The 27,129-nt window shown below is 42.8% G+C and overlaps 1 protein-coding gene across 1 annotated transcript in view; it reads left to right on the forward strand.

Moving 5' to 3' along the window:
• The window catches only part of DCP1A (decapping mRNA 1A), a 45,960-nt gene extending 21,986 nt beyond the window's left edge, over positions 1-23,974 (forward strand). Inside the window, exons 5-10 of the mRNA XM_061396678.1 lie at positions 3,938-4,076; positions 5,979-6,092; positions 13,518-14,267; positions 16,174-16,239; positions 17,970-18,188; positions 18,520-23,974. Coding sequence (XP_061252662.1) covers positions 3,938-4,076; positions 5,979-6,092; positions 13,518-14,267; positions 16,174-16,239; positions 17,970-18,188; positions 18,520-18,600 — 1,369 coding nt within the window. The 3' untranslated portion in view covers positions 18,601-23,974. The remainder of the gene's footprint in view (positions 1-3,937; positions 4,077-5,978; positions 6,093-13,517; positions 14,268-16,173; positions 16,240-17,969; positions 18,189-18,519) is intronic.
• The last annotated feature ends 3,155 nt before the right edge of the window (positions 23,975-27,129 follow it).

Raw genomic sequence — 27,129 nt, forward strand, 5'->3', positions numbered from 1 at the left:
TTACGCTGTACATTGGACTTTTCACGTCCACAGCATTTTTCCAGGACATTAAATAGTCTTCTGTAGTATTTATGTCTGCTTTGTATTCTGTTCTGCAGACAGATCCTAATTTAACCAGAGCCTTGCTGTTCAGCATGTGGTTAGAACCGTCCAGCTGCCTCGCTCCGGAGGGTATTCTCTGTGTCCAGAGCACAGCCCACCCACTTGCAGTGCATCTGACTCTGGTTCTCTCCAGATTTCCACTGTAGCAGGTGGAGCTGTGTTCAGTAACTGACAAAGAACTCCCACACACATCCATGGCTACTTCCTTTAAGAGAACTTATTTTTGACACAGATTCCAGGTTTAGAATCCCCAGTCCTTTAATGGGTTATGTCCCAGGAGAGCTTTTATGAATCAGAATCTTGGAATTTGGAAACTAATTTTCATTGAATTGATGTTCTGAGGGATGGTCGTTGTCCTTTCTCAGACTGGCCCACAGAAGCCATCCCTCTGTATTGCTGGTACTGCCATTATGGTTTCTGGGAATCTAAGACACAGGTGTTAGAGGGGCCTGAGGTACTACCACGCCCTGGACAGAATGCTGCAGTGGGCAACGAGTTCTGGTGGATTTAAGTTTTCCTTTTCAGTTTCTGCCTGGATTTCCTCAGAAATGCTGGCCTCTCTTCCCCCTCCATCAAATCAGAATTCCCTTTGCTCTTCTGCAAAATTTTTACATGTTTGGGAGAAAACAGTTGATTTTTTCTTCTTTTGTCTAATATTAAACTAAATCCTGTTAAACTATAAATAAATAATTGGCCCCACATCCCATTTCCAGATATATTTGCATTTTAAAAGAAGTGCACATGGCCAAGGCCACATTTTAGTCCAGGACTGCTAACGTGTCTCAGTTGGGTTTTTTTCTGCTTCCCGCTTTGTTTGCTGTGGGTGTGACCCCAAGGACATTGTTCCACGTGAACTTGTGTCATTCATTTGAAAATGCATTGGCTTTCCACAACCAGACTTTTCTTTTTAGAACTTTTCTCTTAAAAAAAAAAAGATAGAAACTACTTTTTTACAAAGCCGTTTATTTAATGACCACTATGCGTACTTTTGAAAGGAACAGCAGAGGCAGTTTTTGATAACTTAGAAGACAGAGATTTGTTGATTTTTGGTTATCCTGAAATTGACAGTATTTTTCTTAAATGTCTATATTTTGGAGTATGTTAATACATAGACTTTCTCCTGCAGATTGAGAGCTTTGGGGCCCAAATTGAGAGACCCTGGCTCTTTCAGCTCTAACAGTTATTTGCAGGAAACCATTTTGAACTGTATTCTCTGTCAGTAGGCGGTACCCATAAAGCAAGACTTCAGATCATAGATAAAGCAGAAGATAAAGCAAGGCTTATCTGAAAATACTGTAGTGAACATAAAAATAGGATGAGGAAGTAGAAACAGGAAGCAGAAAGGGAAAAGAAGGACATTCAGGTTTCCTTCACTAGAGATGCCCAAAAGAGGGGCATTTGCTTAAATGCTCAGCTTGTTTTACTAGAAGCAATGGTATTGAAAGTGATTAGCAAATGCCTGCATGAAGCTGTTGATAGTGAGTTTTCAAGTGTCTGGCCTATTTATGGCTGAAGAGAATACCAAATATGTTCACATTAACTTTGTGATAAATGGCGTTCTGGTCACCAAAGATAAAAAGGTTATCTTTGTCTTCCTTTGCTCTGACTTTGCCTGCATACAGCCTCTTTTCGCTACGTATTTCAGAGTATCATCTCTGTTAGCTGGAGAGACAGGTAAAATTCTCTGGGACATATTGTGCATCTAAATAAAAGTGCCTGCCACTGCCCATTCTGTTAAATCTAGTTCTTTCTACCACTGTTTTGACAGCTGCAATATAATAAAAATTCTTGAAGTAAAACATTGATTTATTCCAAAAGGTTGTTAATAAGAACTAAGAAGGTAGATAGAACAGGTAAACTTCTAGACCTGTTCTATAAATAAATCTGGAAATTCTCTTTGATCAGTAGCAAAATTGAAAATTCACTAAACTTGGAAAATGTTGCCTATCCTAAAGAGGAAATTCAGTCTGCCAAAAAGTGTTTTTAACAAAACCTAGTCTGAATGTTTGCCTATACATAGACTATAAAATTTGGAGAACTGATAGAAGTGAGCCCTATTCCTGATCTTACAAATGTCTTGGGGCATACTTTGGGTTTGGGAGGAAGGGAGAGGGGCAGGGCTGTTCTTCCCAGAGTGTGATTGGAAGAGGCCTTAGAGTCCAGAGCTCGGTGTGCCTTCCATGTTGCCAGCCAGTTTCTGCTCTCAGCAGTGGAGAGCTTTATAAGGTAGCCCGTTGGGTGGATGAACAGTGGTGATTATTAGAAATGTTTTTCTTTTGAGTGAAGATCACAAATCCAGTCCAGGTCAGAGAGAGGTGAATACTAGAGGTGAATACTAGCATGGGTAAGCCAGACAGTGTAGCAGGTGGTGGGTAGAAACGGGCTGTGTGGCCAGTCCTTGATGGTTGGCATGGCCTATAACTGAGTATTAAATAATAAGTGTTTTTTGGGTTTTGGCTGCATCACTAGGTTTGTGGGATCTTAGTTCCCCCACCAGTGATTGAACCCCAGGCCCTTGGCAGTGAAAGCATGGAGTTCTAACTACTGGACCGCCAGGGACTTCCCAGTTTGGGGAAAGCTTTAAACCCATCCTTGGAGAATCATAATACATTGTAGCTTATTAAAAACGCAGAACAATGTTGCTGTTTAAAAAAAAAATCTGTGTTTAATATTGTTTAATCCGATGTTTTCAAATAAGAGAACCATCCCATACACACTAATAGGAGTTCCTAGGCAGGCTGTTTTAAAGCAGTGAACTGACATTGGGTACCCTGTTCTATGCCTCGTAGTCCATAAAAAAAAAAGCCTTTTACTACTGAATTATTTTATTGCCTGTCATCCTCACTGTCTGAAAGTTCTCAAATTAATTCAGTTATCAAGCTGTGACTGTGCCTATACTATCCCGTGGCAAGTAGGCCTGTTCATTACAGTTGGACTTGAAACCTGAATGGATGTTTAAAAGAAAAAAAGATTAGTTATCTTATTAAAATTTATTACATTAATTTCAAGCTTGAAAAAAAATATAAGAAGCAATAAAACATTTATGTGCTCACCACCCAACTTTTAGTTTCTCACATTTTGCTTCAGACTTTAAGATGTGGCAGGGAGAAAGGATGTTCCTAAGAAATGAAACCCCTCAGATAGATTTGCAGACCACAACCCTTGACTTAGACCTTGACTTTTCATGCTTTTTTTAATATATATTTTCAAGTGCAAAATTAGCTTAAGTAGCACTAGTCAAGATAAAGAGCATTGCCTCAATCACCCTGACTTTAGTTACCCACTTAGTGATTTTTTTAAGGAGACAAGGAAAATCTTTTGTTTGCTTGTAGAGTTATCGCTGATTTTTGAAGATTCACCAAGATCTTCATTTTCAAGATGCTAAGCTTTTTCCTTGCTCCCCATTATTAATACACACTCTCCGTAGAAGTTGTTCACCTGTACAGCCTTCCTTTGTCTTGGTGGCATTGTCCATTTTCAGATTTACTTTACCAGTTAGTTTGACTGATCCTGAGATACTTGTAGGAAAGAGAGAGAAATAATGAGTAATCTAGTAGATTTTAAACGTATCTACTTCTACCAAATCTGGAAAGGAATTCTGTATTTTTGGCCTTCTAACAGTGAACTATATTGGTTGATACTGTTGTGAGTGAGATGGTGAAAGTAATCAGTCATGTCTTACTGGGATGAGGTAGCTGAGGCTCTGTGTTCTGTATTGTGAGGAAGGCATTGTTACCACGAGGCAGTCTTCCAGTATCCTTGGAAATGGACGCCAAAATCTTGGGTCATATTGTGTCAGAAAAGGTCTTTCTAAAACTTGGTTCTCTTCCTCTAGTGTGGTAGAAGAGGAGACACGGCGGTCCCAGCAAGCAGCTCGGGATAAGCAGAGTCCCAGCCAGGCCAATGGCTGCAGTGACCACAGGCCCATCGACATCCTGGAGATGCTAAGCAGAGCCAAGGATGAGTACGAGAGGGTGAGGCTGTGTGCGCTGAGCAGGAAAACCAGAGCAGGGAGGAGACCTGTGGCGGGTCTGGTGGACTGGGGAGCTCATCTCCAGGGCCAGCGGAAATAAGTAGTTCAGAAAGAAAACGTGTCTTATAGATAAGGAAGGGGATTTTCTTACCTCTGAAAATTCAGAGTGTTCTTTTTCTATTCCTAAAAAATTAACTGCGGGAGAAAAGGATTTTGGAAAATAAAAGGTCCCACTTCCTGGGTAAAGAAATGTACATTAGAACCCATGAGACGTTTCAAGTTCTACCAGATTCCTCAATGTCTATCTTAGAGAATTATGAAGAATTTATGGATCTATGAAAATTAATACAGGAAAGGCAATCATCTCTATAATGAATTCATTGATTCTTAGGAAACTGGATGAAGTAAATAAATTTCAAGAATCATTTCTGAGCTTTTAAGTTACCATGTATTACCATAAATGCCCTCCCATACCCTTAATGAGATATGCGTTATCTACTTGCCTTCTGTTTTTATAGAGACTTTTCTGTGTTGTGGTGACAGCTAATAAGTTGAGAGCTCTGTCACCCATTCCCAGTGAGGACGAGATCAAGAAAGTATAGGTGCTGCACACTAGAGCAGACCCTCCAGGAGGTGGCCCGCCTTCCTCCTCAGGCTGGGAAGCAAGTCATCTCCAGAGGAAAGAAGGAACTGAAGCCTTGTTTCTGTGTGCAGAGCTGCAAAGGAACTCTAGGTCACATGAACAGTATAAAAATCTGACATGATTTCTGGTTAATGCACATTGCAAAGGTAGAAAATATGGAGAGCACAATAATTGCTGTTGTAAAGAAAATTCTTCTGGTATGGTATGGACTAAATAAAATTTCTGTGGTTGGATTAAGACTAAACCTTTGGGGATTTAGTTAAATCTTTGATATTTCCTTCATAATGTGTTCTTTCCGTTTTTGAAGCCATCCATAAATAGGTGGCACTTCCTTAAACAGGAGTATTGTTGCTTGTCCGCACTCGCCTGTCATCTGTCATATGCTGTTAGTCTTAGTAGTGGCCCATGAGTTCACTTCTTAGTGTTTGGATGAGCTCTCCTCTGCCTCAGATGGTTCCAAGTAGACCCTTTATCTTTAGTAGAGACTTGGGAGATTGCCAGATTCATCTGTGCAACAACTTGGGTGAATCTCAAAGGCATTATGCTAAGGAAGCCAGCATTCCATTTAGATGACAGTCTCGAAAAGACGGAACTAGTGCCAGAGAAGAGTCACTGGTTGCCAGGAGTGGAAGGAAGGCACGACTGCATTGGGATAGCACAAGGGAGTTTGGGGAGGTGATCGGATATCCTGATTGTGGTAATGGGTACACAAAACTATACATTTCAAAAGTTAATTTTGAAAGTGAAAGAAATGGTAGCCCTCCAGGCTCCTCTGTCCATAGAATTCTCCAGGCAAGAATACTAGAGTGGATTGCCATTTCCTTCTCCAAGGGATATTCCCGACTCAGGGATCGAACCAGGGTCTCCTGCGTTACAGGCAGATTCTTTACAATATGAGCCACCAGGGAAGCCTGGTGATACATTTCAAAAGTTAATTTTACCATATATTAACTTTAAAAAAAAATGGAAAAGAATATATAATAAAGTAATGCTGTTTGCTTGTCCTTCAAGGGGTTATAAAAATAACAGTTGTTACGAACACTATTGTCTAAAATCATGTGCTTAGCTTTTTAGAAATTTTATTATCCAATTAATTTCCATATTTACATGCAGGTCCAAAGCAAACATTTGGCATTTGGCGGGAGTGGTTATCCTTGACTTTTAAAATAATACTTCTGTTAACAGTAACCTTAAATGCTGTTTTGTAAACCAAACAATAGCAAGTTTTTTCACATGATATACTTTTCCTTTTAATTTAAGAATCAGATGGGCGACTCAAATATCTCCAGCCCTGGGCTGCAGCCAAGTACTCAGATCTCCAATCTGGGAAGCACTGAGACGCTAGAAGACACACCATCTGGGTTGCAAGATAAGGTTTGTACAGCTCAAGCCCTAGCTTTGTCCAAAGTAACCTAACACAGAGTCAGCATTTTGTAAGGGTTTTGATGCAGTACAAGTTTGAGCTGTTGATCATCTGTCAGAGTATGTGCGTATAGGCAGTAGCGTGATGTCATCCTCTCGTGTCATTTCCCCTGGTCCGTGTAACTGTCTTTCATCCAAGTTTTGCAGTAGCCTCCTATCTGGTTTCCCAGCTTTTGCCCTAGCCACTCCCTCTCCTCTTCTTGACCCAGGGGTCAAAGTAATCCTGATTTAACCTAAGTTAGACCGTGGCTTTCCTCCAATGGTGTCTCATCTCACTCAAATAAAAGCCAGAGTCACAGCAATAACCCCTAAGGCCCTCTCTGATCTGGCCCCCTTAGCTCTGGCCTCATCTTCCATCTTTCTGCCTTGTTCCCAGCCTCATAGGCTTCTCTACCTTTTCACAGATGTGTCAGACCTGCCTCTGCCTCAGGGCAGGCCTTTGCAGTTAGAGTCCCCACAGCCTGAAAGACTTGCCTCCTAGAAGTACCTTGCTCCCATTCTAGTGTCTTCATACAGGTGGGGGCCTTTCACACCACCCTATTTTAAATAACAATCCTTCCCTACCCCTGTTCTGCTGTGCTTTATTTTCCTCCAGCTATCAGGGTTTGTGGTTTTTTTAAGTTTTGTGATTGTCTCCTCCCCACCAAAATCCAAGGATCATAGGGGGCTGCCTTGTTTGCTACTGTATCCTCAGCACCCAGCACTGTAAATATTTGTTGAATGAAATCGTTCTCTTTGTTTTTATTTCTTTTTATTTTACTATTTACATTTTTATGAAGTAATTCTCCTTGAAACTGATGACTTGATAAGTGAACAGATACCAAGTAAAAGCCATAGTTTTTTAAGCTTTTTATTTTAAGATAATTACAGATTCATATACAGTTGTAAGAAATAATACAGGAAGAGTAAAAGCCATAGTTTTTTAAGCTCTTTAAGATCATTACAGATTCCTACGCAGTTATAAGAAATAATACAGAAAGATCCATGTCCCTTTCGCCTGTTTACTCCATTGATACCAGCTTGAAAACTAGAGTACAGTATCACAACCAGAATATTAACCCAGTATACCCATCTTGTTGGAGAAGGAAATGGCAGCCCACTCCAGTGTTCTTGCGTGGAGAATCCCAGGGACGGTGGAGCCTGGTGGGTTGCCATCTATGGGGTCGCACAGAGTCGGACACGACTAAAGCGACTTAGCAGCAGCAGCATACCCATCTTGTTCACGTTTCCTCAGTTGTTGTATTCATATTCGTTTCTGTGAGTATATGCACGTGTGTGTTTGCATGCGTGCTAAATTGCTTCAGTCGTATCCAATTCTGTGCAGCCCTATGGACTGTAGCCCTCCAGGCTCCTCTGTCCTTGGGATTCTCCAGGCAATGCCCTTCTCCAGGGGACCCTCCCAACCCAGTGATCGAACCCATGTCTCTTGCGTCTCCTGCACTGGCAGGCGGGTTCTTTACCACCAGCAGCACCTGGGAAGCCTCATCTGTGTGTGTTTAGTTCCGTGCAGTTTTATCTCATGTAGAGCCTTGTGTATCTACCACCACAGTCAAGATAGAGGACTTCATCACCACAAGAATCCTTTGTATTGCCCATTTGTTATCACACTGACTTATATGTCACACCCTCCTAGCCTTCCTCTGGCATCCCTAACCCCAGCAGTGACTGATATGTCTCCAGCTTTATAACACTGTCATTTCAAGAATTTTCTATAAATGGAATCATACAATATATAACCTTTTGGGAGTATGTTTCTTCACTCAGCATAACTCATTGAAGAGATTCATTGAAATTGTTACATATATTATAGTTCTGAATCTCACTGCTGAGTGGAATTAACATTTTTAACCATTCACTCGTTAAAGGACGGATGTGTTGTTACCAGTTTGGGGCTATTGTGAATGACATTTCCATGAACATTTGTATACAGATTTTTGTATACACATTTCCTTTGTTGTTCCTTTGTCCTTTCTGTTACTAAATCGTGTTCGACTCTTTCCAACTCTATGGACTGTAGCCCACCAGCTCCCCTGTCCATGCAATTTCGCAGGCAAGAATACTAAAGTGGGTTTCCATTTCCTTCTCCACGGTATCTTCCCGACCTAGGGATTGAACCTGTGTCTCCTGCATTGGAAGGCAGATTCTTTACTACTGAGACAGCAGGGAAGCCCAAATTTAAATTTCCTTTACTCTGGGTTAAATGCCCAAGAGTACAAATGTTAGGTAATTTCATAACTGCAAGTTTTAGTTTAGAAATTGCCCTACCATACTGTTTTCCAAGAGGCTGTCAGATCAGATCAGTTGCTCAGTTGTGTCCGACTCTTTGCGACCCCATGAATCGCAGCACCCCAGGCCTCCCTGTCCAACACCAACTCCCGGAGTTCACTCAGACTCACGTCCATCAAGTCAGTGATGCCATCCAGCCATCTCATCCTCTGTCATCCCCTTCTCCTCCTGCCCCCAATCCCTCCCAGCATCAGAGTCTTTTCCAATGAGTCAACTCTTTGCATGAGGTGGCCAAAGTACTGGAGTTTCAGCTTTAGCATCAGTCCTTCCAAAGAAATCCCAGGGCTGATCTCCTTCAGAATGGACTGGTTGGATCTCCTTGCAGTCCAAGGGACTCTCAAGAGTCTTCTCCAACACCACAGTTCAAAAGCATCAATTCTTCAGCGCTCAGCCTTCTTCACGGTCCAACTCTCACATCCATACATGACCACAGGAAAAACCATAACCTTGACTAGACGGACCTTTGTTGGCGAAGTAATGTCTCTGCTTTTGAATATGCTATCTAGGTTGGTCATAACTTTCCTTCCAAGGAGTAAGCGTCTTTTAATTTCATGGCTGCAGTCACCATCTGCAGTGATTTTGGAGCCCAGAAAAAGAAAGTCTGACACTGTTTCCATTGTTTCCCCATCTATTTCCCATGAAGTGATGGGACCGGATGCCATGATCTTTGTTTTATGAATGTTGAGCTTTAAGCCAACTTTTTCACTCTCCACTTTCACTTTCATCAAGAGGCTTTTTAGTTCCTCTTCACTTTCTGCCATTAAGGGAGGTGTCATCTGCATCTTTACATTCCTAAACGATGTATGTATAATGTTTCTAGGGATGCAGGTGGTAAATTATTTAAACCAGATTTTGTATACATTTCTTTGCTCCATTTTTACTGTATTTGAATTTAATATCCTGAAGGTCAAACATATATTAAAAGAGAAAGTGTTACGTAAAATTTAATTTTTAAAAAATATGTGTTAAGAGAAACAGCAAGTGGAGGAGCAGATTCCTTCTGGTCTGGCTTATCAGCCATGAATGTCCAGTGGGCTAGTCACTTTCCCTTTCATTTCTGAATCATGGGATTAACGATTCTGGCAGTACCTGACTCACAGATTTACTTTGAAACCCAAATGAAAGAATGAACCCCAAAAGACTCCATTTTATAGGCCAAAGTGACAGCACTTTGTAGAATACTGAGAACTGGATATTGTTGAGCCATGTGATTGTCTAAAATTAGCTCAGATCCATAACCAGGCCTGTACACAGAAGAGTACACTGGTTTAGTAACACTGCCATCTAGTGCTGAGGAGCAAATAATGCTGTCAAGCCTTAATTTTATTTCAGTTTCATTATTCACTTAGTAGAATTTCCTTGGGACAATTTCCCTAGTTTGTTTTGTATTATTTTTGTTTTTGTTTTTTTGTTCCTGTGGTTAAGAATAATCACACCTTCTAGTGTGCCCAGGGCACTAATGAGTAGGAAATCTGACAGGGACACAGTAAATTCAAACAGAAATATGAAATTCTGTAAACAGCAAGAGCTGTGGGGTGAGAGAGGAACAATGGAAAACCTGATATAGTTTCTTTAAAAAAATTTTTTTTTCACTCCCATACATACTATCACTTATGAATTCCATTTCACAAGGGAATGGTCAGATTAAAATCTGATTTAAGTGAAGCATTGCTGAACTCAGAATCCAGACTGTAAGTATATTCAGACATGAGTAAAGAATAAAATTTCACCTTTTCTGTGGATGATGGAAGATGAATCCATGAATAAATAAGCCCAACAACTAGAGGAATGCAGCCAGTTTTTCTTGTCAGAGGCAGAGGAGAATGGAACAGGTCCTGTCCAAACCAGCTCAGAGACAATAAAGCTTTAGGGAGTTTGTGTAAAGACACATGCTCTGCCCCCTCAGCCTCTAGTGACTAATTCACCCAGTTACGTGATTCCAAAAGTTGGTACAATCTGACCAGTCACTGGCTCTTAGTTATTCAGGTCTTACTTGCACCTCTCTTTTCCAAAGGAGCATTATCACCATTCAGTTGATTAGATAACCTGTCATCTGCACGGTGGACACAATGGTGCAGTGGCATAATGGTTAAGAATATGGATGTCTTGTTAGAACTAGGTTGGCAGCTGGTTCTGTTGTACTTGGGCCTCATCCATAAATGGCGATAATAATAGTACTGCCCTCACCGATTAATAGAGGAACGCATGCAAAGTGTGTAGTACAGGGCCTCCTGTACAGTGAGCCTTCTGTCTGTGATGATTCTTCCTGCCTTATAACCTCATTTCTTCTGCCTTACGTAAGGTACCTCTGAAACCTAATGCTTTACCACACACCCTATTCCATAAAGTCTAATAATCTGTCTCTGGCCTGGCAGAAGTTGCAGGGAGGCAGCAGGAGAAATTGGAAACTTACTGCTGCTTTTGCATACTACCAGATGACTTCATTTTTTAATATGAAGTAGATTTTAAATGATCAGAAATACCTGTTCTTAAGTTCAAGTATAGAAACACTTCACATGTAAATGTGGGTAATTTTAGTTTTGTAAGAGTTCGTTTTTGTTCCACTAGATAGATAAAAATTGCTACCTGGATCATTTTTGAAGCCTAAGGTGTATTTCACGGTGAGGTTTCTCCATGTCTGGTTTTTGATTGTTCCTTTTCTTATAAAATAGTATTCTTCACTGGAAAAGACTCTGGAGTTTTTACAAGATCATTCCAATATGATCTGTGTTTTCTAAAGTCAGTCAGTTCAGTTCAGTCACTCAGTTGTGTCCGACTCTTTGCGACCCCATGAATCGCAGCACCCCAGGCCTCCCTGTCCATCACCAACTCCCGGAGTTCACTCAGACTCACGTCCATCAAGTCAGTGATGCCATCCAGCCATCTCATCCTCTGTCGTCCCCTTCCTCTCCTGCCCCCAATCCCTCCCAGCATCAGAGTCTTTTCCAATGAGTCAACTCTTCACATGAGGTGGCCAAAGTACTGGAGTTTCAGCTTTAGCATCATTCCTTCCAAAGAAATCCCAGGGCTGATCTCCTTCAGAATGGACTGGTTGGATCTCCTTGCAGTCCAAGGGACTCTCAAGAGTCTTCTCCAACACCACAGTTCAAAAGCATCAATTCTTCAGCGCTCAGCCTTCTTCACGGTCCAACTCTCACATCCATACATGACCACAGGAAAAACCATAACCTTGACTAGACGGACCTTTGTTGGCGAAGTAATGTCTCTGCTTTTGAATATGCTATCTAGGTTAGTCATAACTTTCCTTCCAAGGAGTAAGCGTCTTATAATTTCATGGCTGCAATCACCATCTGCAGTGACTTTGGAGCCCAAAAAAAGAAAGTCTGACACTGTTTCCATTGTTTCCCCATCTATTTCCCATGAAGTGATGGGACCAGATGCCACGATCTTTGTTTTCTGAATGTTGAGCTTTAAGCCAACTTTTTCACTCTCCACTTTCACTTTCATCAAGAAGCTTTGTAGTTCCTCTTCACTTTCTGCCATAAGGGTGGTGTCATCTGCATATTTGAGGTTATTGATATTTCTCCCGGCAATCTTGATTCCAGCTTGTGTTTCTTCCAGTCCAGCGTTTCTCATGATGTACTCTGCATATAAGTTAGATAAGCAGGGTGATAATATACAGCCTTGACATACTCCTTTTCCTATTTGGAACCAGTCTGTTGTTCCATGTCCAGTTCTAACTGTTGCTTCCTGACCTGCATACAGATTTCTCAAGAGGCAGATTAGGTGGTCTGGTATTCCCATCTCTTTCAGAATTTTCCACAGTTTATTGTGATTCACACAGTCAAAGGCTTTGGCATAGTCAATAAAACAGATAGATGTTTTTCTGGAACTCTCTTGCTTTTTCCATGATCCAGCAGATGTTTTCTAAAGTAGGTATATCTAAATGTTGGTTTGTGCGTGTGTGTTTGTGTATACACACACACATATATATATGTAAAAGAATATGGTGGTTAAGAGTTACATAATTGGGATTTGCCTGAGGGTCCAGTGGTTAGGACTCTGTACTTCCACTGCAGAGAGTACTGGTTCAATCCGTCACTGGGGAACTAAGATCCTGCAAGCCATACAGTGCAGCCAAAAAATAAAATAAATGAAAGGAGTCCTTTGGGCCCAGGTCAGAGCAGGGCCTGGCACCCTCTGCATACCCAGCAAATAAAGGTTAAGTGAATTCAGCAATACTGCTTGAAGGGAAGGTGCAGGAAAGCTCACAATTGAGAACTATGAACATGTCTCCTCTGAATCATTGCAGTGGTATCAGTAAACCAGATCACTAAAATATAAGTAAGTTTAACATTTTCAGACTTAAATGCTTTCCTTTTCCTCCAGCATCTGTGATTTGGGAATTGGAAGGTTGCTATTTAAAAAATGGTTAAATTGGGAGGGGCAGTATAGGGGTAGGGGATTAAATGGTACAAATTTATTATGTATAAAATAAATAGGATACAACAATAAATTGTACAGCACAGGGAATATAGCCAATATTTTATAGTAACTTGAAATGAAGTACAGTCTATAAAAATATTGAATCACTGTGTTGTATACCTGAAACTAATATAATGTTATGTCACCTATACTTGAATTTTTTTTAATAGTTAAATTTATTTTCTGATATTTGAGGCCTAGTCCTTAAGGTACAATGCCTGCCTTTTAATAAAAAAAAAATATGAACATAAAGGTAGGATTGCTTGATCATCATTTGGTCCTCATATCCTCTTGAGTGTAATTTCCCTACCATGTGTAACTGGCATGGGGCAAATTAACTTTGAGCAAAATAATTGCTCCTTTACCTTACATGTGTTTGCGAAGCAAAAAAGGTGAATTCTAAACTATCACCTGAGTCCCTAAAATTTGATTTTTATTACAAATGTAGATATCTCTTCACCACCTTGGGGATACCAGGTACATTCTTGGCCTTAATCCTGAGGACATCTTCAGCCTGTTCCATTTCCTATTTTCAGACTCCACCTAGCCTTGCTTCTGCAAACTGATTTGGTTGATGGAAGAGAAACTTAGTTATGCTGGTTTGCAAGAGTTTTCTCTCATTGGGTGGTTTGATTTGTTTCTCAGTCTGCTCCATCTGGACACAAACATCTGACAGTGGAAGAATTATTTGGAACCTCTTTGTCAAAGGAACAGCCAACAGTTGTGGGTCTGGATTCAGAAGAAGTGGAGAAGCTGCCAGGAGATGCCTCCCAGAAAGAGCCCAACTCATTCCTACCATTTTCCTTTGAGCCTGGCGGGGCACCCCAGTCAGAAAACCTGGGTGTCCATCCTACTGCCCACCCCTCAGTCCAGCCCGAAGTCACCACCCCGGTGCTAATCACTCCTGCTTCCATCACTCAGTCCAGTGAAAAGCAGGCCCCCAGCTATGCCATCCCATTGCACTCTGTGCTCAGTCCCAGTCTACCAGCAGAAGCTTCTACTGGACAGGCTCCCCCCAGCCTACCCCGAAAAACCACCATGATGCAAACAGTGAAGACCGCGCCTAGGCAGAGGTCTCCACTCCTGAGTCAGCCTGTCCCTGAGCTGAGCCACGCCAGCCTGACTGCCAGCCAGAGCCCATTCAGGGCCCCGCTGAGCGTGACAAACACAACCAGTCCGTCTCTCCCAAGTGTTGATCTTCTCCAGAAACTCAGGTTGACCCCGCAGCATGACCAAATACAGCCACAGTCACTCGGGAAAGGTGCAGCGGCACCCAGCTTTTCGCCAGCAGCCGGCCAGCTGGCCACGCCTGAGAGCTTCATAGAGCCTTCCCCTAAAGCGACAGCAGCGAGAGCCCCAGCCTCCCTGAGCAACATGGTGCTTGCTCCCCTTCAGGTACTGGCAGGAGATTGGGTGGCTGTAACCTAGTGGGATGAAACTGGATTTTGATTGAGAGGAGACAGAGTTGTTTAAAGAGACAACCGTTGAGTATGTCAGGGGCTAGAAGAAAGGAGAGGTGAGAAGCCCTGCAGTGATCAACCAAACCATCAGTAACTGGTGGTGTAACTCAGTTCCACTTCCCAAAATAATTTCAGCTGAGAAAAGCTGAGAAACTGTATTTTCCTTCCTGGGTGTGCATTTTAACGTTTATTTTTGCCTGACAGGTCTAGGAGTCCTTATTTGACTCAAGACCATGGATCCAGATTATCCCAAACTTTGTTCCATCCCCTGCTCCCTCAGTACTCTGACTGAGTGCCCGCCTTGTGCCAGGTTCATTAGGGCTGCCATAAGAGCATCCCACATTTGCAGGTCTGAGGTCAAAGAAAGCTTCCTCGGGAAACTGGCCATCAGCTGAGATCTGAAGACTCAGGAGAAATTAGCCAGACCTAGAGGTAGGAAGAGTGTGTGAAGGCAAGGAAAACAGCAGGTGCAGAAGCCTAGACACTAGAGGGCATTTGGTGAACTTGAACTGTGGTGACTGGATCTATGTGGAAAGAAACAGGGGAGCAGGTATTGGTGATGAGTAAAACTTTGTAAATAGTGTCAAGGAGTTAGAGGTTTGTTCTGAGGGCCCTGGAGAGTCTTTTAAGTACGTGAGCCAAGGGTGGCACGCTGGGAGAGGAGACGACGGAAGGAGGACGACCCATCAGAAAGGAGGTCGGGGCAGTCACCTGGGCTTGAGCGGGTGGGGGCCTGTACTGGGCAGTGTGGACATGTGGATTTATTAAGAAGGAGGATGAGTGGGACTTGGTGGGATTTGGATATAGGGGTGAAGAAGAGGTTTGTCCCTCAGTAACTTATAAGGTTGGTGAGTTTACAAATGAGGAAATCAGGTCACAGTTGAAGTGACTTGTGCAAGATCACAAAACTGAAAGGGGGTGGAGCCTTTTAAGGTTTTAGTCTCATGCCCTTTAATAATTACAATCCCCAGCTCTTGAACATTTTACCAAATAATATTATACTGGCTCTCCTGTATAATATTATTTCTTAGTTAATGGAGTGTTTTGTTCCGTTCTATTAAAATTTTGTCCAGAAAAAGAAACCTAGTGTCCTGGTTACATGATTAAATTGTCATATTTGCCGTTTCTGTCTGCGAGAATGTTCTGTTTAGTAAAACAACCCTGAAATGTGTCTGCTGCCACTATTCCTGTTGTTCTAGAAATACAACCAGCAGCAGTCGTCAATACCGCCCCGTCTAGATTTGGCCTCTGGGACAGCACCCTGCTCTCCAGCATGCCTCCTGGCAGAGGAAGCTTACAAACATGTTCTTTCTCATTTATGTGGCTGTATCAAATTTCAGGACCTGGGACCGTACTGAGTCCTAATGTGTTTGCTCTGCTACAGGAAGTTCTGTGTCTCCCAGGGAATAGGTGTAACATTTGTCTGTGGAAGTGTGTGGCTGTGTAAGACTGTTTAGTGCCACCTTCCAGAGTGTGAACCGCCTTATCAGGAGGCTTCATGCTGTCAGGATCTTGTGTCTCTACATTCTCAACAGCAAAAATATGCTTGGTCTGTCCCCGCTCTTATAAGAGACCCAGGTTTCAGCTTTTTCTGTAGAGACATTTTCAAGGCTTTGCACACCCCTTTTCTCCGGTGGAACTGAAGGGGGTTGGGGGCTGTCCCGAAGCTTCTATCCTGCATTGTCACAAATTCTGGTCAGCCACTTCCCTCAGGAATCTAGGAACCAAGTCATGTTTGAACTCCTCCTTACAGTTGCTAACCTAGATTTTCCCCCAGTAACTAAGAAATCTTAAATGAAAAGTTGCTACATCTGTTCATCTTTTCTGTTTAAACATTGCAGTCTATGCAGCAAAACCAGGATCCTGAAGTTTTTGCCCAGCCTAAGGTGTTATCCAGTGCCATCCCGGTAAGGATCCCCTTTTTCTAAAGAGCATAGTATGTCTTAAGTTCGTCTGCTGAGTGTGAAGTGAAACGTTTCAGCTTTCAAACCTAGGTCCCTCTTAAATGTCCCCTCCCACTCCCCCAGGCAGAGCTCATTGCTGTGGCCTCTGCAGTCCTCAAGTCATCCATCCTCAGTGATGAGTTCCCTGAGTGTGTGTATGGGAGGGCAAGGTCGGCCACAGCAGGGGCGCTCACTCCCTCCCTCTGTGTTGTGAATGGGCGACTGCTGAGAGCCAGTCAGCCCCGTGTCTATGGATAGGAGACAGCCTTTGCCCGGAAGAACCGTGGTGCCCCAGTGGACCAGGCAGTGTCACCACTGCTCGCTGGCTTCCCGTTGCCCTGTGGGCAGAACCTCCCAGCCCAGGCCTGTGTGCTCTGCGCCTTGCTGCTTCTCCCCTGCCTCATTTTGTAGACGTTGTCCTCATCCTCCATTCCCTACCAGCTTTGACAGGCACGCTCATCTTTTTCAGTTCCTAAACTTTTAGGTTCCATTAGCCTTTGAGCCTTAACACCTCTCCTGAAGCCTAAGATTGTAAGCAAAAGCCACCTTCTGACTGGTCTTAGCAGGTCTTCTTTGCAGCTGGTCCTGCTGCATGGTGGTCGGCATACCACTTCTTGGTGATATCTCAGCCAAAAATAACCGCAGATGGCGCAGAACCCAGAAACTGCACTCTCAAAACTATGGACAGTTTGGTTCCTTGTAGATGAGGAGGGTGACAGATAGGAGGGAAAAAATACGTAGTTTTCGTGTTGAGTGTATCAAAATATGAGAATTAGTAAAAAAAAAAAAAGGGGGGGGGGCTGCCCTCATATCTCAGTTGGTAATCCACCTACAATGCGAGAGACCCGGGTTTGATCCCTGGGTTGGAAAGATCCCCTGGAGAAGCAAAAGGCTACCCACTCCAGTATTCTGGCCTGGAGAATTCCATGGACTATACAAGTCCATGGGGTCTGCAAGAGTCGGACATGACCGAGCAACTTTCATTTTCAAAAAAAAATATTACTGTGTTCTGCTGGTTAGCCATTGTTAGCCCAGAAGTACATCTAAATGAAAGAAGGAGATAAATATTAGTTTTATGTTTTTAAAATTGTATCTGTGATGACTGTGGTGGCATAATAAATACATTGAACACGACTAAAGAAACTAATGCTTCATATAACTTCATATAACTAATGCTTCATATAATTCTTTTTATTGAATTAAAAGTTACGTATAATAAAATGCAGATTTCTTAAATTGAGTTTTAATACACATATATCCTTTGGGTAGTGAGAAGTTATATAACACTTCCGTCACCTCAGAAACTTCCTTCACACCCTCCTCCAAGCATTTCTGAGTCCCTCATGGAAAAACTTTACGTATTCAACTTAATCTCAGGACTGTTCTTACTGTGCCTACCCTGCTGTTAGTTATCAGGTTCCCCTTCTGTAGTGATGGGGCTTGGCTTCTCATAACAGCTCTAGGCCATCCTTATCATGTAAATGGGCTCTTCATCCTTCAGCTAACAAGCTTCCTAACCAGACATTAAATGCTTAGATACTGCTTCCGAATCTTTATCTGAACTCTAAATAGTTAGCGCTGGACTCTGCATTCCAGCCTCCTACTGCTGTGCTTGTTATCAGGCGTCCCCTCCTCTGGGCCTGGCTGCTGGCTCCCACGCTCTTTGTTGCAAAATGGCCGTTGTTCCCCTGCAGGTGGCAAGCTCCCCTCTGGTTCCCGCAACAACCTCGGCAGCGCCCTCAGTCCTGCTGTCCCCCAGTGTTTTCCAGCAGACAGTTACAAGGTCCTCAGACCTTGAGAGGAAAGCCAGCTCCCCTTCTCCTCTCACCGTCGGGACGACAGAAAATCAGAGAAAGCCTTCCATCATCCTCAGCAAGTCTCAGCTCCAGGATACATTAATACATCTCATCAAGGTATGTAGAATATCAGTTTAGTCTTCGGATTTTCATTCTGTAAAAAAATAATTGTATGATTCTAAAAAAAAATCAATTCATAAAAAAAAAAAATCAATTCTTAAAGAAAATCCAAGACCAGCTAGAACCAGTGTTTCTCTCTCCCTGTGGAAAAATTCTCAAAGTGGAAAAATAGATATGTGTGAATTCCAAAATATTCCTCATGATTGTCTCTGGGTGGTGGGATTCTTGGCATAATTAGTTATACAGAGCACGTATATAACTTCTTCCTAAGCTGTTATCATGACAGTAAGCTCTAAGGAGGTAAACGTGACATGACCATCTCTTCCAGAATGATTCCAGCTTCCTCAGCACACTTCATGAAGTCTACTTACAGGTTCTGACCAAGAACAGAGACAACCACAACCTATGACTAGAGCAGAGTAATTCTGAAGGCAGAATGTCGACCTCAGAAACAAACAGGCCTCATCATGGAAACTTCTAAACGGAACATTGAGCTTTGAGAATTCTAAAATTGAGCCTATGAGAAAGAGACTCATTGCTTAAGAATGTTTTCCAAGTGACGTTCTCAGTGATAATGGAGGTTTCACTGTGAAGCATCACCAGCAGACCTTTGTTTTGGGGGAAAAAAAAAAGACCATTGTGTTCAGTTGTGTGGGTGTTTTCATCAGCTCTAAACAAGTTTGTGAAATAAGGAATCTGATTTTCAACTCACTTTCGTATTCAAGGTCTTAGGGAAAAGAGGTCACCAGCCCTGAGGCAGTCAGCCCAGCCCATACCCCATTCCCCTCCCTCATTTCCAACTAAAAACTTGAGCCTTGGGCTGGTAGTCAAGTTCTGAACAGAGCAAAAGTCGGCTCTGTGCGAAGTAGCTTCGGGTTTTAAGGGTCAGAAGTTAAGCTGGCAAATTAGGACTGGTTTGTCCAAGTGAAGTGTATTTTATATGAGTGCCCCTTTGGGGCCTTAAAAGTTCTGAAGTTTATTAATTGTATTCTGTTTTTAAGTGTTCCCGGTGATGCCACGCAAAGGGCTTCCCCTGTGCGGATATGTTTGAATAGGGCCCTGCTGGCCCTGTGCTGAGGTGGGAGCGGGCGTGGCACACCTTTGGAGTAAAGGCTGGGACTGGTAAGACCCAAATTCTATCAGAAATCTTCACTTTAAGTTAAACTCTCCAGTGGTTTTGAAAATGTTAAGCTTGTGTGTGAATCATAGCCTTATTTTCCTTTTCTGTCTAAACACAGTGAGAGGTCATTGTTAATTGTTTCCCTTAACACTTTGACAAAAGGACCAGTGGACCAATCTGACAAAGCCATTCTGGTTCCATTCCTCAAGTCTACTGAGAATAGTTTTAAAGCTATGCAGAAAAGGGAACTGTTATTCACACTGCCCTTACTTTATTATAGAATATGGAATTAAAAACCAAGTGTGATATTCTGAACTTTACCAATGTATTCTTAGGCTGTGAGTACTTCTGCAGCCCAAAGTCTGAAAATATGTAAAGATGCTTTGTTATGCTGCTATTGATCTGCCATGATTTATATTTATTCTTTTATGGCATGTAATGGTGATTAGTAATATTTTAATGTAGATTTGATTTATTTCAGCAATAGTAATTTTAAGATATTCTTTGAATGAAAGTGTCTTCGTTTCTATGATACAGGTCATTTTGTAGTATTTAACCAATTAAAATGCACTGCTTACTTTTCTGAGCACTATTTAATGATGGGATAAAAACCCAATTGGCTCAACCAGCTAGCTTAAGGATTAGCTGTGAATAATGCTGACAGATATGATGGTTCCTTGGGAACAATCATTTAAGCTTTAATGGTAACTCAATCATAAATCCATAGTTTTTTTCCTTTTAGCTGAGATTTTAGAAAATTACTTGTGAATTACATACTTGTTTTAGTTTGCGCTTGTTTTCTGTTTTCTGTTTTTTAGCATAAAGAATACCTTGATTGGCTTTTGTTAATCTAAACGTGCCTCCTGGGCAACTTTTCTGCTTCCAAATTTAGTGTCTTCTATTGTGTCTACCTATTATTTGTGAATTGTGCAGAAGTCCAGGAAGCTTCTAAGTTCTCATACTCAGTTAGGAATTAGGAATAGTTTGTTTTCAAAGGTAGTGTGTAAATTCAGCAACCAAAAATGAATTGCTTGCGCATCACCAGGAAAGAGATAGTTACAGTAAGGTGTGAAATGTCGCTGACCCCAGGAGGTGGTGTCCAGGGCGCCCCGTGACTGTTCTCCGAAGACAGTTGCCCTGGCAGGCTGGCATGCATCCAGGTGTAAGTCTCTATGGGCTTTGGAAAGCGGGAGAATCGAGGGGTTCTTGTTATGATAGATGTTTGAGTTGAAATGATGCTTTGAGTAGGGTCAATATTACAAGACAGTTGAGAGACTGTCCTGAAGAGGGTCTGTAATCAAATCTGTTCATTTTCACCCTTTAATTCAAGGAATGAATAGGATAGACAGTAGAGAATCTGGGATGAGGTTTCCTTAGTGTGAAAGTAAACTTTTAAGTGCCCAAGTCATGGAGACTTGAAAACGGTAAGCCTGTTTCAACTCCCAAATTTCTGTATTCAAAGCATTTTGAAAATTCAGAAGCCAGAGGTTCACCGTCATGAGAACCAAGAAGTTCAGGCCAGAATGAGTCAGTAGAGAAGTCAGGCCAAGCCTGAACAGTGGCAGTTGGATGACCCTGGGCCAAAAATCACAGTTCAGTTGCCTTACCCCTCATTCAGACTTCTGTCCAGAACCTCATGCTAGTTTAGGTTGCATATTTACATTGCTGCAGTAACTTTACTGGAATCTTAAGTTTTAAACCTTAGTTGAGTCAAAATGGACACCAAAACAGAGACGCTTCTTGCTAGGTTTGCAGAACTCCAGGTGCCCTGCACTTAGGTCACCGTGTCTGTCTGTAGAGCCCCTCACCCGAGTGGGCGGCCCTGCTCTTCTTTTCTTGCAGTTACCGTGATGTGTTTGAGTGGACTCCCACCCCCCAAACAGCGTCGTTCCTTTAAGGCAGAAGCTCCTCCTCATTGTGCATCTCCCCCCAGGTTGGTAAGGTGTGACTTGGAATCCCATGTTGTCCAGTGACTGTCAGCTCCAGGAGTAGCATTCATGCCATCTGCATGTGAATGTGAATGTCCACGGCTTACTTTGGAAGGCTTTTGGGAGCTGGGTTTTGTTAAGAGCCCAAGTTGACCTGGGTACTTCTCTGCCAGAGGAGGCACAGGCTTAGTTGAGAATAGGACCCGATTTTGCATGTCAAGAATTGTTCTTTTTCCACCTGTGTGTTCTTGTAAAAAATCTTAAACCCCATCAAATCTACTAGGTAAATATTTTTAAACCATGCAGCTTTATTACTCTCCTCCCCAAAGAATGTAGTTTGACATTTTTCTCATTTTGGTAGTAGAGGCCATAACTGCCATTGTATTACTAATAATGCAACATGAAATTGAAGGTGCCTAACTGCTTAAAAAACAAAATCAGCCATCATACTGTAACTCTGGGCAAAATGAAACACAGAGGAATGAGAGGCGGCACAGGCACGGGTAGGCTCGGTCCGTGTGAGTGAAAACGAGGACTCACAGGGACGTGTGTCCTGCATTCTTGCTGCACGTTTGCTGCTGAGCACATGTTTCTTTCCTACCTGTCTTTGGTTTTCTTCAGTTGTATTCAAAGGGCCTGCTGGAACCAGTAGCGCCCTGCGTTTTCAGGTGTCTAAAATGTTAAGATCTGAAAGAAGTAAAGCAACTTACACTGAGCTCTTTAAAAGGTGTGCTTGAGAACATTTCCCTGAGTGGGCCGGGGCCTCCAGGAGCCCTTTTTTTCAGCAAGAGAGACATGTGCAATGTTTCACTTGGCTTTGTGTGTGACATCTTCATTTGAAATGCTCTGATGCAATACCGTTCACTTTGAAAGGGGGAAATGCAGAGTTGTGTTTCCCTTTTATCTGTGTGATTCCTTCAGAAACATGTTTTTAAAATATATGTTCTCAATGGTTTTTTATTCTGTATTCCTGCTTTGGCCATGTGGCTCTCATGACCTTCAGTGTACCAGTCTCATTGCCCTGAATGTGGGCCTGAAAAGCTCTGGGACTGTGGCAAGATTTTTGTTCCATGAGCGCAATGCAGCATCATTAACATTTTTAATGGTATGGATTTTATACCATCTGTGTATGTTTGCAAATATTAAGTTATTACCTGTTTTCAGATGAGCATTTTTCATCCTAAATTTTATATGTTTGCAAATATATTTTTTTAATAAAAGTTCAAAACCAAGTTTTAGCACCTACTCAATTTTAATTGTGTTTTTATTGAACTTAAAGACTTAGGAACTTTTGGATGAGTTGCCACACTGTGCTAGAGCCCCTCCTACTGCTGAGAGGGAGTGGGGTGAGACAACAAAACAAATCCATTTATTCCCAAAAGGTTTCCCCAGATAGAGGGAACAGGTCTAATCAGGACGAGAAATAGTCTTTTATAGGGGACTTTTATCTTCTGAGTCACTTCTCAGATGCACTCAATTCATGTACCTGGTGTCTAGGTTGATAAAGAAGGAAAGAGGGAGAGAAGAAAATAAACTGTGATTGTTATGGGAAATAGGGAAGAGGGTAGAAAAGTGTTAATCATATAAGTCCCTGATAACTGTTCACATTAAGTATTGGGTTGGCCAACCCAGTATGTTTCCAAATGAAATTCTCCCTAAAATGTTTGCTTTACCTGCCTGCTTTCATAGAGCAGAGCATATGCTTAAACCTTGCTTTATGACTTGTTTACTTCATGAGTGGCTCAGATGGTAAAGCGTCTGCCTACAATGTGGGAGACCTGGGTTCAATCCCTGGGTCGGGAAGATCTCCTGGAGAAGGAACTGGCAACCCACTCCAGTAAAATCCCATGGACGTAGGAGCCCAGTAGGCTACAGTCTATGGGGTCCCAAAGAGTCGGACACGACTGAGCGATTTACTTTCTTTTCTTCTTATGACTTTTATACACACACTCAGTCACCACTAATGCATGCTCATTCAACACATAAACATTGCAACTGTTTTCTTGATCTTCACAATAACCCATTTTAGAGAGAAGGGAGTTGAAGCCAAGAGTGACAAGGATGTGCCAAAGGCTGCTGCTTATTAAGCCAGCACTGAGTTAAGGACCTGAAGCCATGCAGACTGGAGGGTTGGTCTAGAATTCCTTTCTTGATTCCATTGCCTCCATGATAAATTATTCTAGATTGCTATTGCTGGGGCTTTTATGTATGTCAGAGCTACAGGAAGCAGCCTGTCTCTCCTGGATGAGCAGCTGGAAATCCAGCCACGGGATTTCCTCTAAGGATGAAGCAGGGTTCTTGGAAAGCAGAAGAGAAGAGCAGCAGGAAACAGTCACTAAATCAAGCAAACCCTGGAGCCCAGCCTGCATTCCCTCTTTCAGACACTGCATCTCTGGTATATGTAATGGGAAGAAGTCAACAAGTTTCTAAAGGGCTTAAATCCATTCAGGATCCTCAACCTCCTAGAGTTTGCTGCCATACTCAATGCAAATAGAACTCATGACATAAGCCTCCTACCTGGCAGGAGGATGGGGCTTCCACACATCACTTCAGGTTCACCAGGCAAACAAATTCTCTGCGGATGGCTGCTAAGAGATATGTTATGCCCAACTGGTAGAATGGCTCAGAAGGAGGTGATAACGAGCAACATGACAGTCACATCATGTTTCACAAACATTTCTTTCAGTTAAGTTGGAATAAATTTGAAATACAGTCCCATGAGTAATCATAACCAACATGTGTTGTGTGCTGTGTGATTGTGTGCATTATTTGTTAATCTTCCCCACATCCCTGCGAGGAGGAGGCCATTCAAAGTGCAGCCTCCAGAAAGGGCTCGAAACTCACCAGCTTCTGTCATCCTGAGAAGGGGAAGAAGGGGTACGGGGTCTGGTTAGACTAATGTCAGCCCGTCCATCTGAAAAGAGCTCCAGAATGTGGAGCCGAGAAGGCAGCCACACTCCATAGGAACTGGTGTCTTTGTACCCAGGTCCCTGCCACTCCAAAAAGATGAGTCTGGCACTGCTTGAGCCCTGCCAGAGCTCTAGAGACACCCTCAACAAGCCACACGCCATTTTCTGTGGAGTTTCTCACAGCGTTGGCAATGGGGCCCTGGCTTCTGAAGCAAGTACAAAATCTAGATCCCTACACATTTTGCGACCCAAGCCCCGTTTATTGTTTCTGTATCTGGCATCTGAGTTGATGCTTTTGTACTGCGGTGCTGGAGAAGACTTGAGAGTCCCTTGGACTGCAAGGAGATCTGAGCAGTCAACTCTAAAGGAAATCAACCCTGAATACTCACTGCAAGAACTCATGCTGAAGCTGAAGCTCCAGTACTTTGGCCACTTGATGGGAAGAGCCGACTCATTGGAAAAGACCCTGATGCTGGGAAAGATTGAGGCAGGAGGAGAAGGGGACGACAGAGGATGAGATGGTTGGATGGCATCACTGACTGGATGGACATGAGTTTGAGCAAGCTCCGGGAGATGGTGAAAGACAGGAAAGCCTGGCATGCTGCAGTCCATGGGGTCGCAAAGACTCAGACATGACTTAGCGACTGAACAACAATATTTGAGGTGTCCCTACGCCCAGAGGTTAGCCCTTCAGCCTCTCAGGCTAACATCCTCTCCTGTCCTGCTGGCACCCAGAGGCTTCCTTGACTTCTACTTGACCCCTTACCCTGGCAGGGCCCCCGATGGGAACGGGGGCTCCAGCAATGTTGCCGGCAACACCAGTTACCTTGTTATCTGCACCATGGGCTGCGTGCACCCCAGCAGGCACCTCACCCCATTTTAAACAAATAATTTGTCATTTCACCTTAATCACTGTAAAACGTATTTGTTTGCTTAATTTGTTTCTTTGACTGTGCCAGGTCTTAGTTGCAGCATGTGGGACCCAGCTCCCTGACTGGGATCAAACCCAGGCCCCTTGCTTTGGCAGCACAGATTCCCAGCCACTAGACCATCAGGGGACTCCCTCACCTTTACCATTTTGACCCAGAATTCACAGAGAATGTAACCTCAGTTCAGTTTAGTTCAGTCGCTCAGTCGTGTCCAACTCTTTGTGACCCCATGAAGCGCAGCACGCCAGGCCTCCCTGTCCATCACCAACTCCCGGAGTTCACCCAGACTCACGTCCATCGAGTCAGTGATGCCATCCAGCCATCTCATCCTCTGTCATCCCCTTCTCCTCCTGCCCCCAATCCCTCCCAGCATCAGAGTCTTTTCCAATGAATCAACTCTTCACATGAGGTGGCCAAAGTACTGGAGTTTCAGTTTTAGCATCATTCCTTCCAAAGAAATCCCAGGGCTGATCTCCTTCAGAATGGACTGGTTGGATCTCCTTGCAGTCCAAGGGACTCTCAAGAGTCTTCTCCAACACCACACTTCAAAAGCATCAATTCTTTGGCACTCAGCCTTCTTCACAGTCCAGCTCTCAACATGACCACAGGAAAAACCATAGCCTTGACTAGACGGACCTTTGTTAGCAAAGTAATGTCTCTGCTTTTGAATATGCTATCTGGATTAGTCATAACTTTCCTTCCAAGGAGTAAGCATCTTTTAATTTCATGGCTGCAACCACCATCTGCAGTGATTTTGGAGCCCCAAAAAGAAAGTCTGACACTGTTTCCACTGTTTCCCCATCTATTTGCCATGAAGTGATGGGACTGGATGCCATGATCTTAGTTTTCTGAATGTTGAGTTTTAAGCCAACTTTTTCACTCTCCACTTTCACTTTCATCAAGAGGCTTTTGAGTTCCTCTTCACTTTCTGCCATAAGGGTGGTGTCATCTGCATATCTGAGGTTATTGATATTTCTCCCGGCAATCTTGATTCCAGCTTGTGCTTCTTCCAGTCCAGCATTTCTCATGATGTACTCCGCATATAAGTTAAATAAGCAGGGTGACAATATACAGCCTTGACGTACTCCTTTTCCTATTTGGAACCAGTCTGTTGTTCCATAGCCAGTTCTAACTGTTGTTTCCGGACCTGCATTCAGATTTCTCAAGAAGCAGGTCAGGTGGTCTGATATTCCCATCTCTTTCAGAATTTTCCACAGTTTCCTGTGATCCACACAGTCAAAGGCTTTGGCATAGTCAATAAAGCAGAAATAGATGTTTTTCTGGAACTCTTGCTTTTTCCATGATCCAGCAGATGTTGGCAATTTGATCTCTGGTTCCTCTGCCTTTTCTAAAACATCAGGAAGTTCACGGTTCATGTATTGCTGAAGCCTGGCTTGGAGAATTTTGAGCATTACTTTACTAGCGTGTGAGGTGAGTGCAATTGTGTGGTAGTTTGAGCATTCTTTGGCATTGCCTTTCTTTGGGATTGGAATGAAAACTGACCTTTTCCAGTCCTGTGGCCATTGCTGAGTTTTCCAATTTGCTGGCATATTGAGTGCAGCACTTTCACAGCATCATCTTTCAGGATTTGAAACAGCTCAACTGGAATTCCATCACCTCCACTAGCTTTGTTCGTAATGATGCTTTCTAAGGCCCATTCCGTTTCTAAGACTTCACGTTCCAGGATGTCTGGCTCTAGGTCAGTGATCACACCATCGTGATTATCTTGGTTGTAAAGATCTTCTTTGTACAGTTCTTCTGTGTATTCTTGCCACCTCTTCTTAATATCTTCTGCTTCTGTTAGGTCCATACCATTTCTGTCCTTTATCGAGCCCATCTTTGCATGAAATGTTCCCTTGGTATCTCTGATTTTCTTGAAGAGATCTCTAGTCTTTCCCATTCTGTTGTTTTTCTCTATTTCTTTGCATTGACCGCTGAGGAAGGCTTTCTTATCTCTTCTTGCTGTTCTTTGGAACTCTGCATTCAGATGCTTATATCTTTCCTTTTCTCCTTTGCTTTTCGCTTCTCTTCTTTTCACAGCTATTTGTAAGG

Source organism: Bos javanicus, chromosome 22 (assembly GCF_032452875.1).
Source record: "Bos javanicus breed banteng chromosome 22, ARS-OSU_banteng_1.0, whole genome shotgun sequence".
Taxonomy (NCBI): Eukaryota; Metazoa; Chordata; class Mammalia; order Artiodactyla; family Bovidae; genus Bos; species Bos javanicus.